At 39.4% G+C, this 12,264-nt stretch overlaps 1 protein-coding gene across 4 annotated transcripts in view; it reads left to right on the top strand.

The window, feature by feature from the left end:
- The window catches only part of LOC115569878 (NACHT, LRR and PYD domains-containing protein 12-like), a 94,312-nt gene extending 82,914 nt beyond the window's left edge, over positions 1-11,398 (top strand). For 3 of the 4 annotated variants that reach the window (XM_030398080.1, XM_030398081.1, XM_030398082.1), the window contains 6 exons: positions 121-300; positions 1,085-1,261; positions 2,177-2,350; positions 4,650-4,823; positions 9,277-9,450; positions 10,418-11,398. In XM_030398080.1, coding sequence (XP_030253940.1) covers positions 121-300; positions 1,085-1,261; positions 2,177-2,350; positions 4,650-4,823; positions 9,277-9,450; positions 10,418-10,427 — 889 coding nt within the window. In that variant the 3' untranslated portion in view covers positions 10,428-11,398. The remainder of the gene's footprint in view (positions 1-120; positions 301-1,084; positions 1,262-2,176; positions 2,351-4,649; positions 4,824-9,276; positions 9,451-10,417) is intronic. The other variant, XM_030398083.1, reaches the window with a different exon arrangement.
- The last annotated feature ends 866 nt before the right edge of the window (positions 11,399-12,264 follow it).

Raw genomic sequence — 12,264 nt, 5'->3', positions numbered from 1 at the left:
TGGGTTCAGATGTTTTGAGTTTCCATATTCTTGTTTTCTTTTTGAACACATTATTAATCACTGAATGATTTCAAGCAGGAACATTGTCTTCTAAACTTAAATTATTTATTCTTTATTCAGATTGAGTGTCTGCAATTTGTCAGAGATCAGCTGTGCTTCTCTGGCCTCAGCTCTGAAGTCCAACCCCTCCCATCTGAGAGAGCTGGACCTGAGCTGGAACAACTACAACCTAAAGGATTCAGGGGTGAAGCTGCTGTGTGATTTTCTGCAGAGTCCAGACTGCAGACTGGAGACTCTGAGGTCAGACAACATGTTTTACTTCTGTGCTCAGATTAAGATGATGTAAAAGATGTGGACACTAAACTGCAGACATCAGGCTGATATTATACTGATCCTCACTGAGTATCTTAATGTGGAGCTGCACATTTAAAACCTTCGTATTAGAACAATCATCTACACTGGATGTCAAGATTTTTTTTAAAAATTAAATCCTCTCCTGATCGTTATCTTATATTCCACATCTTTTTATGAGAAAGTGACAATAAAACACATGAACACAATTAATGAATAAATTATCTCTGTTTCAACGAACACACAAAAACAAATATTCAGTATTTTCTTTTTCCATCAGTTTTATTAAACTATATGATACTCACACTAGTTCAAACTGAAGAGACTTTGATTTTATGGATTTACTTTTGTTCACTTTTCCCCAGAATTCATCCTGACGTATTTGCAGCTTTGGAAACTTTGTGATCTTTAATTGAATCTAAAATCAGTTTAAGTGAATTTTATTAGTTTGGCTTCACAACATGAGTTTGTATAGATGGAGCCACTGGTGGATCGGCAGAGTTTAAGAGGTGAAGTCATGATGTCATTATTAAAGCAGCAGCACGTTGTCATTAATATTAATGAGAGCTCTTCGTCACCTTTTGTATTTTAGAGGTTTTAACCTGCATCCTGTTGGGTTCAGATGTTTTGAGTTTTCATTTTCTTATTTTCTTTTTGAACAGATTATTAATCACTAAATGATTTCAAGCGGGAACATTGTCTTCTAAACTTAAATGATTTATTCTTTATTCAGATTGGAGTGCTGCAGTTTGTCAGAGATCAGCTGTGCTTCTCTGGCCTCAGTTCTAAAGTCCAACCCCTCCCATCTGAGAGAGCTGAACCTGAGGGGAAACCACAACCTGAAGGATTCAGACGTGAATCACCTGTGTGATTTTCTGCAGAGTCCAGACTGCGGACTGGAGACTCTGAGGTCAGACAACATGTTTTACTTCTGTGCTCAGATTAAGATGATGTGAAAGTTGTGGTGACACTAAACTGCAGACATCAGGCTGATATTATACTGATCCTCACTGAGTATCTTAATGTGGAGCTGCTCATTTAAAACCTTCATATAACATGAAACATCTACACTGGATGTCAAGATTTTTTAAAAAATAAATGAAAGTGATTTATGAAGCTATATGATGCTCATACTGACTGAATAGTTTAAACTGAAGATAATTTGATTTTCTGACTACACTTTTCCTTAAAAGTTTAAGGTAAAAATAAAAAGTGAAGTAGATTTACAGTTATTATGGTGTTGAGCCTGACGGTAGCATAATGTGAGAGCTCCCAGAAGTATCCGGTTCTTTTAGCATTTCGGAGTACTTTACACACCAGTTTTATCATAAAATATATGGGGAAGTATAAACTAAGGAAGGCTAAGACCACAGACGAAGAAATGGAAAGAGGTAAGAAGGTGTGAGAGAGAGAATTGTTTGGAGAACGTGATTGCGAGAGAGAAGTGAACTGAGTATTGGTGGATTAGCACAAACTGTACAGTGACTGTACCATCATGGGTGACAGTACGGATGGAGATAGTGGTATTATGCCATGGCAGGATGTCAGTAGAAAGAGGACAAATAGCAGTGACAGCTCTGGTAGTGCAGCTTCTGGCTTGGAGGCCTGCAACATGGGTAAAAAACTGAAAATTATAAATCTCACGGGCAGCCAGTGGAGAGCAGCAAGGGTTGGAGATATATGTTCACTTCTCTTTGTTAAGAGAATGAACCTTTGCTTCGAAAAAAATACATGTGAAAATCGAGAATCGAATCGAACCGTGACCTTGAATGATTTCAAGCAGGAACATTGTCTTCTAAACTTACATCATTTATTCTTTTTTCAGATTGGGGAGCTGCAGTCTGTCAGAGATCAGCTGTGCTTCTCTGGCCTCAGCTCTGAAGTCCAACCCCTCCCATCTGAGAGAGCTGGAGCTGAGTTACAACAAGCTGAAGGATTCAGGAGTGAATCACCTGTGTGATTTTCTGCAGAGTCCAGAATGCAGACTGGAGACTCTGAGGTCAGACAACATGTTTTACTTCTGTGCTCAGATCAAGATGATATGAAATTTGTGGTGACACTAAACTGCAGACATCAGGCTGATATTATACTGATCCTCACTGAGTATCTTAATGTGGAGCTGCACATTTAAAACCATCAAAAGCATTTGAAAAAGAAATGTGGAACATCACGTTTGCTAAATACTTGAGATCAGATGCAAAGAGATCAGTTCCTCAGAGCAGATACATTAGATGGAGACAAAATCAGTGCTCACATCCCAGGAAAATGATCAAAGCTTAGAGGTGTTATTTATGATGTTCCTTTGGCAATGTCGATGGATGAGATAGCTCAAGAAGTAAAAGGGGGAAAGATGGTGAAAGCTGCAAACGCAAAAGAAAGTGCCTGGAATCAGACAGTCAGTAGTCCTCCAGTTTGAAAACAGTGAGTCTAAGAAAGTTGTGGGATATAAATGGGATATTTGAGCTGTGATGTCAGAGAGTTAATCACCATTACCATGTTTCAAGTGCCAGAGAATGGGACATATGCAGGACAATGTAAAGGAAAACTAAGATGTGCAGGTGAACATGAATATGGAAAGTGGGGCCAAGATGCAAAAATCAGATGCTGTAACTGTGGTGGTGAACATAGAGCTGCTTATGGAAGGAGTCCTGTTCAAAGGCAAGCCAGAGAGGTACAGAAATATAAAGTAACAAACCAGGTGTCTTATAGCGACGCAGGTAAAAAAGGAAAGGAAAGTGAGCGAGCCAGACTCAGTGCTGTGCACGTCATGAATAGTGCAAGCGAGTCTGAGAACCAACAAAGAGAGATTCTGCTTCCTACGCCAAATCCATTCACAGAGAAGATTAATGAAGATACACTGATTGTGGACAAAATTTGTTTTGTTGCTTTCATCTGCAAGACTGTGAATGTTGCAATGCAGCAAAAGAGGAAAAGTGATAGAATCAAGACAATTGTTGAGGCAGCTGTAGAGATCCTGGGGTTTAAAGAAATTACAGCTGAACTGATACATGAAATGTTGAACCTGACTAACTATGATGGACTGTCTCAAGGTAATTAGTATCATCCTTCTGGTAATCCATATCCTACAATGGAATGACAGAAGTTTAGTTGCCAACTGATGAGAGTTCAAGAACGTTGTGGCTGATCTGAGAGTGAAACCTGATGTGAAATTAAACTTAGTGACATTTGGGCAATGGTTAAACAGATGAGTGGAAAAAGTAAATATGTTAAAATTCTACTGCTGGTAGATGGGGAATATCTGGCAACTACAAACAAGCAAACAGCTGAGATATTGTGTAAGAAGTTTGCAAGTTTACATAATGGAAGCCACCAAGATGAAATCCATTATAATTAATTACAATGATAAAGTTTCCACAGGTAACATGTGGGATGCAGTCAAAGCAGTAATCGGGGGAAAAATTATAATGTGGTTTTTTGTTACAAAGAAGGAAAAGCAGAAACAAATAAAAGACTACAAGAACTCAAAGCCCAAGAAATTAAACATATGGAACAAATACGTTCCGTTCCCTTTCCGCTTATCCGTGAGGGTCGCGGGATGTTGCCGCTTTTTTTTTCCCCCTGAGGGGTTGCGGGGCTTACTGGGACCAAATCCAGCTTTACTCTATGGGCGTAGGCCAAGGGAACTTACTTCCTGACATAATGGATGACGACCAAACCGGGGTCCTCAAGAACAGACAGACACAAGATGATGTAAGACGGGTTTTACACTTTACTGAAACATCTGAGCAAAACTAAAGATAAATCTGTTGCTCTCAGCCTTGACACTGAAAAGGCATTTGATTCTGTTGGCTGGAATATTTATATTTATCACTGCAATGATTTGTCTTTAACAGCACAGTAATTTTATTTTTAAAGATCTTATGTCACTACAGCCAGAATACAAATGACTTTTGTTCACATTTCCCCAGAATTCATCCTGACACATTTGCAGCTTTGGAAACTTTGTGATCTTGAATTGAATCTAAAATCAGTTTTAGTGAGTTTTTATTAGTTTGGCTTCACAACATGAGTTTGTATAGATGAAGCCACTGGTGGAGCTGCAGAGTTTAAGAGGTGAAGTCATGATGTCATTATTAAAGCAGCAGCACGTTGTCATTAATATTAATGAGAGCTCTTCGTCACCTTTTGTATTTTAGAGGTTTTACCCTGCATCCTGTTGGGTTCAGATGTTTTGAGTTTTCATTTTCTTATTTTCTTTTTGAACAGATTATTAATCACTGAATGATTTCAAGCGGGAACATTGTCCTCTTAACTTACATCATTTATTCTTTATTCAGATTGGAGTACTGCAGTTTGTCAGAGATCAGCTGTGCTTCTCTGACCTCAGCTCTACAGTCCAACCCCTCCCACCTGAGAGAGCTGAACCTGAGTAACAACGTCCTGAAGGATTCAGGAGTGAAGCTGCTGTGTGATTTTCTGCAGAGTCCAGACTGCAGACTGGAGACTCTGAGGTCAGACAACAGGTTTTACTTCTGTGCTCAGATTAAGATGATGTGAAAGTTGTGGTGACACTAAACTGCAGACAACAGGCTGATATTATACTGATCCTCAATGAGTATCTTAATGTTGAGCTGCTCATTTAAAACCTTCATATAAGAAGAAACAAAAATGCTAATGATCGTTTTATGAAGCTATATGATGCTTATACTGTCTGAATAGTTTAAACTGAAGATTATTTTCTGACTCCACTTTTCATTAGAAAATGCAAATGAATTAAAAGTAAAATAGATGTGAGATTTACAGTTATTATGGCGGCGAGACTGACGGTAGCATAATCTGAGGGCTCCCAGAAGGATCCGGTTCTTTTGGCATTTTGGAGTACTTTACAAATCAATTTTATCATTAAATATATGGGGAAGTATTAACTAAGGAAGGCTAAGACCACAGACGAAGAAATGGAAAGAGGTAAGAAGATGTGAGAGAGATAATTGTTTGGAGAACGAGATTGCGAGAGAGAAGTGAACTGAGTATTGGTGGATTAGCACAAACTGTACAGTGACTGTAACCATCATGGGTGACAGTAAAGATGGAGATAGTGATATTATGCCATGGCAGGATGTCAGTAGAAACAGGACAGCTAGGAGGGACAGCTCTGGTAGTAAAGCTTCTGGCTTGGAGGCGGCGACATGGAAAATGATCAAAGCTTAGAGGTGTTATTTATGATGTTCCTTTGCAATGTCGATGGATGAGATAGCTCAAGAAGTAAAAGGGGGAAAGTTGGTGAAATTTGCAAACGCAAAGAAAGTGCCTGAAACCAGACAGTCTGTCAGTAGTCCTCCAGTTTGAAAACAGAGAGTCTAAGAAAGAAAGAATGGGATATTTGAGCTGTGATGTGAGAGAGTTTATCCCGGCACCATTATCATGTTTCAGGTGTCAGAGAATGGGACACACTGCAGGACAATGTGAAGGAAAACCAAGATGTGCAGGTGAACATGAATATGGAAAGTGTGGCCAAGACGCAAAAATCAGATGCTGCAACTGTGGTGGTGAACATAGAGCTGCTTATGGAGAATGTCCTGGTCAAAGGCAAGCCAGAGAGGTGCAGAAATATTAAGTAACAAACCAGGGCCCGTATTCCTAAAGATTCTGAGAATCCTCTCAGAGAGCTCCTAACTTAACCTAAAAATTCCTAGCAAGGAGTCTTAGCTTAGGAGTGATTCCAGAACATTCTCAGAGAACTCTGAGCAAGGAATGGACAGAAACTCCTATCTTAGTGAGGAGGTGTGGTTGACCCCGTTGCTAGGTATGAGTCATCATTTCAAAAGCTGTGATTGGTTGATCCTAAAAGCTTGATAAAAAATATACTTTTGGTGACAATGGGCAAAGGATGGACCCTCGATAAACTTAATCATAGAATCTAATCTTATGAAGACTGTGTAATTGTAAATAATATTTCACATAAAAGAAAATATCTGTTAAATGAATAGTAAGCTATATTTTTAAATTATCCTACAAAATGTGTGAAAACTTAGGCCAACTTGCACAGAATTCACATAGTGATAGTTATATTTATTTGCTTATGATAATTGCCATGCTGGTAATTTTTTCACTTTCAACATTTCAACTCAATTTGGTATTAACGAGGTTAACATGGCTCAGCTTTCATCAATGTCTGTGATTGCTGACCGGCCTATAAGAAGCAGTGTTGTGATGACTTTCATTTTGGGTGGTATTGCATTGTGGCGTTGGGTTGGAGAAGTAAGTGCATCTCTAATGAGATAAACCACAAACATGATTCCTGCACAATCCAATCTGTAGCATTTCATTAATTCACTGTCATCCAGTGTTTGGAGAATATCTCTCCTGCCTCTTCCGTCTGCATTTTGTCCTCTGCTTGGGGAACTCCTAAGCTGCTAAAAGTCCTCTTCCGTGCTCTTAACAGATCTCACCTTAGGAGCTCTCTTAAGAGCTAGGATTCTTTAGGAATAGATTTTATCTTTACTAGGATCTAATCTTCACTTTTAGGGGAAATTCTAAGAAAACATCATGATTCTAAGAATTTTCTTAGAATTTGGCCACTAGGAGCAACTCTTTGCACTAAGAATCTTTAGGAGAGCAGTGTTGAGCTGCACATTTAAAATCTTCATATCAAGAGAAAAATCTTCACTGAATAATTCACTGTGATTTCAGCTCTTAATCATCATCTTATATTCCACATCATGTTTTTAAGAAAGTGACAATAAAATACATAAACACAATTGATAAATAAGCTATCTCTGTTTCAAAACAGAAAAACAGACAACAACACATTCAGTATTTTCTTTTTCCTTCAGTTTTATAAAACTATATGATACTCACATTAGTTCAAACTGAAGAGAATTTGATTTTATAGATTTACTTTTGTTCAAATTTCCCCAGAATTCATCCTGACATATTTACAATAGAGATGTCCTGATCCGGGCATTTTTCCACTGATCGGAGTCGTCATTTTTAACGTTTTTTTTTAACATCAGAGCACAATTTGTGGCAGAACTCAGACGCGCGTGTGGCGTTACTCTGGCAAACCTGTGGATAACATGTCTGCAGTGTGGGAATAAGTTAAATTAGAAAGTGAAAGCAGTCCAACGGCGATATGTAACATCTGCAATATGACCGTTTCATGGAGCTGTATTTAATACTACTCATTTGATTCGGCATATAAAAAAATATGTGTTCACTCGAGCAGTACAGGCAAGGAGACCGAAGCAGCAAACACTCGCGGATACTTTCAAAAGGAAAGAGAAATATCCTCAAGACAGCGACATGGCCACAAATATTACAGAGAAGGTAATTGAATTAATCGCTCTGGATAACCAGCTCATCTCAGTCGTAAAGGATCAGGATTTTCTTTGTCATCTGGAGTTTTTGAATCCCCAGTATGCCCTTCCATCTCTGCATTACATCACATTGACTCCACTTTCCAGTTACAACATTTCGGTATGCGCGCTGGCTTCGTGGGTCTCGTACAGCAGAGTGTGTAAAACAGGTAATCGAGGAGATGCTGAACGCTGTGAAATAGACAAGCAACGTGTCCACGTCATTTTACATGACAACGTAAGGAATATGAAAAAGCAGTGGATGATATGGAGGAACCAAGCATGGGCTGCGTCTCACACACTTCAGCTGGCTGTACAAAAGGGTCTGCTGTCACAGTGCAGCATCACACACTCACCTGCTGACACAAGGAAGGTGGAGGCCAATGTTGGAGTAGCATGCAGAATAAGAAAGAGCCATATGAAAGTATATACTATGTTTTAACAAAATAAAAGAACCTATTAGGAATAGCTTGGATGCAGGTGCCTTTTTTCTTAATGCAGCTGTATTATCCAGGAAAATATTAGTTTAGGCTGAGTATCGGATCAGGACTCGGTATCGGCAGATACTAAATATTGAAGGACTCGGATCGGGTTTGGGTAAAAAAAAAAAAACAAGCAGGAACATTGTCTTCTAAACTTACATCATTTATTCTTTATTCAGATTGAAGGACTGCAGTTTGTCAGAGATCAGCTGTGCTTCTCTGGCCTCAGCTCTGAAGTCCAACCCCTCCCATCTGAGAGAGCTGGACCTGAATGGAAACAACCTGAAGGATTCAGGAGTGAAGCTGCTGTGTGATTTTCTGCAGAGTCCAGACTGCAGACTGGAGACTCTGAGGTCAGACAACATGTTTTACTTCTGTGCTCAGATTAAGATGATGTGAAAGTTGTGGTGACACTAAACTGCAGACATCAGGCTGGTATTATACTGATCCTCACTGAGTATCTTAATGTTGAGCTGCACATTTAAAACCTTCATATAACAAGAAACATCTACACTGGATATCAAGTTTTTTTAAATGAATGATAATGATAGATTTATGAAGCTATATGATGCTTATATTGACTGAATAGTTTAAACTAAAGATGATTTGATTTTCTGACTCCACTTTTCCAGAAAATAAATAAACACAGTAGATGTCTTTTGTTTACTCTTCCCCAGAATCCATCCTGATATATTTGCATGTTTGGAAACTTTGTTTTTATTAATTCTGATCCACACTGACTATCTCAATGATAAAGTCTATTTTCTTTTCCAGTTGTTTAATTGACTGTGGCAGAGCAGTGTTGAGCTGCACATTTAAAACCTTCGGATAAAGAGAAAAATATACACTGAATAATTCAATAATTCACTGAACTCTTGATCGTCATCTTATATTCCACATCATGTTTTTAAGAAAGTGACAATAAAATACATAAACACAATAATGGATGAGATAATGAGAGCTCTTTGTCACCTTTTGTATTTTAGAGGTTTTAACCTGCGTCCTGTTGGGTTCAGATGTTTGGAGTTTCCATTTTCTCATTTTCTGTTTGAACAGATTTTTAATCACTGAATGATTTCAAGCAGGAAAATTGTCTTCTAAACTTGCATCATTTATTCTTTTTTCAGATTGAGGTGGTGCAGTTTGTCAGAGATCAGCTGTGCTTCTCTGGCCTCAGCTCTGAAGTCCAACCCCTCCCATCTGAGAGAGCTGGACCTGAGTGTCAACAAACTGCAGGATTCAGACATGAAGCTGCTGTGCGATCTGAAGGAGAGTCCAGACTGTAGACTGGAGACTCTGAGGTCAGTAGAGGGTTGGAGTCAGTTCATGCTTGTTTCAGCAGTATTGGACTAAACACAGTATCAAAGTAAAGATCCAGTATTTCCTGCTTTCCTCAGTGAAGCTGTGAGAGGAGAACAGTCAGCCAATCAGACGAGCCAGAAGCTTGTTGTGATGGTGTGTTTGAGTTGATGTGAAGACGACTGTTGTTGTTGTGTTCATTTCTAGGGGAAATAAAGTTGGATCACAGCTGACAGCATCACAGGGTGTATAGAGACAGTGTCCTCATTCATCAAACTGTCGGAGCATCAAATCTGATTTCAAAGTGTTTGTTCTCTCATTTCAACACTGAAGAACTCATCAGTTCATCTTTGTCACAGCTCTCAGATCAGTCTGACCGAAGGCTCTTATTTCAGAGAACCATCATTACATTTAGTAACCATGTGGTCTGTATACAGACCAGAACCTCTGTTGAACCACAGCTGATGTTTTTACTGTTCAATGTAGGACCTTTAACGTTATATTTATATCTGCCCATGTGTCATTTCACTTGTCCAAATATTTTATAACAGACTCCATATTTACATATTTGTCATGTAATGTTTCCAAAATAAACGAAATCTTTAAATGTGAGTGAGACTCTGGTTTTTAACAGCAGTAAATCATCATTAAAGTGAGCTGTGAGTATCTGTGTTCCTGCGGTAATGATGCGTTCAGGGACTGTCAGCAGTTTATTTCCACTGTGTCCTTCAGTGAAACCTGCAGAGTAAACAGACTTGATGTCCAAAGTGTCTGCAGGTCTGTGAGCTTCACTCCAACACGTTAACATGAAGCTGAAAGGAAGCTGGCTACGCTACACAGCCGCTCCACTTGTGGTCTGAACAGGACTGAAGTCCTGCTGGTCTTTATATCACTGACTGACAGCTGATGGAGGGAGTCTCTGTAAACACTCATTCATCACTTTTGCTGTCTCTCTGCTTCTCTCATCAGGTGGAACTGATCTCTGGCATAGTGATGAGAAAGGTGGAGGTGTTGCGAGGATCAGCTGTGTCCTGATGATCCAGAGAGGTTGAAGCAGCACCATCAGCTGGTGGGTGGAGAGGCTCTGACTGGGCCGTGTTACTGGGAGGTGGAGTGGAGAGGAGAGCTTCATCCAGCAGTGACTGACGGACCAATCACAACAAGTGGAGATGACTGTCAGTGCTGCAGTGTGAACTGCTCTGAGATCAGCTCCACTGTCACACACAATGTCCAGTCCAGCATCCTCCCTGTGTTCCTCTGGATGTGACAGAGTATCATCAGTGTATCTGGACTGCTCTGCTGCTGCTCTGTCCTTCTACACAGTCTCTGCAGACACACTGACACTTCTCCACTCCTTCTGCTCCACACTCAGACACCTCCTCCACCTGGAACCTGGATGTGAGTCTGCATCACATTCTGTCTTTCTTCTTCTGATTCAGTCAGTCTGTGTTTATACAATTACTGGTTGTTGAATGATGAAGAACGCCCGTTTATTTTCGCATGATACTGTTAAATGGAGGTTGATGTCAGAATGAAGAAGTCTGCAGCATCATATTCATCTGTGCAAGATTATTTCTTTTATCTCTGTTCTTTATTCTGAATGTTTATATTTTTCATTGCATATGAATCTCATTATATTCTGGGACAGATTGCATTGTTTGTAGAAAGAACGACTGTTGAACTGAATGTTACATCACTAAGAAATGTTATGATATGGGATCACTTTCTCTAAATGTAACACATTCCAAATGTTAGTAATTGATATGTGTTTCGACTGCAGTTGGAAAAAAAATACTAACTCTGTTAAAATTAATCTCCTCTGTTTGTGTGAGAGTTTTTATTCTAATAATCCCTGACAAATACATGGACAGAAATAAAAATTACATTTAAAGTCAAATTGTTATATTTCTGTAATAAGCAAAACATTAATTAAACATTATTTTGATGGTTCCACTTGTGTTGATCAATGTCATCAATTAAGAAACAGCTCAGCAGTTCTGGTATTTAATGGATCACAGAGGTTCAGAGGGGGGCTGCTAACAACTAACAGACCTCTGATGTTTGACAAGGAGCCCCGACTAGATTCTGCTTCTTCATACGGAGTCACGAGTCAAAGAGGTTGGAAATGACAATCCATCGTTTTGTATAAGATCGGCAGCTGTTGTGTGAAATCTAACTCCAGCTGCTGGCTAAATGGAAAGAGTGCAATAATCCTGGATGAAAAACATCAGAGCACAGATCATGTTGTGCATGTAAAACAACTTGTAGGCTAACAGCCGTCAGGTAAAGGTCCTGCAGTAAAACCTCAAATACTTCCAGCGTAGTGCAGTAAATGTATACGGCAGAGTGACATTTAAATATTCAGGAGAAGTACAAGTGCCTCAAAACTGCACTGAAGTACAGTCCTTGAGTACTCAGTTACTTTCCACCCCTGACTACTTCTGCTACTTGCTCCTTGTAGCAATAACTTGTGTTACTACTATAAATAGCACGACTACTATTACTACTGCAACAACGACCACCATCAGTGGATGTTAAGGGGGGACAGGGGAGTCCAGTCCACCCTTCCTGGGACAATCATGAGCTGTTTCACTAAATATACAGTGTTTCCCATCGATTAACGAGACTCTGGTTGCCCATCGTAGTCTAATCTGCTGCACCGTAGAATCACACAAACACAGGACGAGATGTCACACTGTCCCTATTTATATGATAATTGTGAATTCTATGTACGGTAACTATGAGAATCTTAGTCTGACATGACAGAGGGATCTGAATGTGAACATTGACGAGGACTGGTGGGCAAAGATCATTTC

This window comes from Sparus aurata, chromosome 19 (genome assembly GCF_900880675.1).
Source record: "Sparus aurata chromosome 19, fSpaAur1.1, whole genome shotgun sequence".
Classification (NCBI taxonomy): Eukaryota; Metazoa; Chordata; class Actinopteri; order Spariformes; family Sparidae; genus Sparus; species Sparus aurata.
Note: the sequence above shows the minus strand (reverse complement) of the source record. Positions and strands in the feature narration are given on the sequence as shown.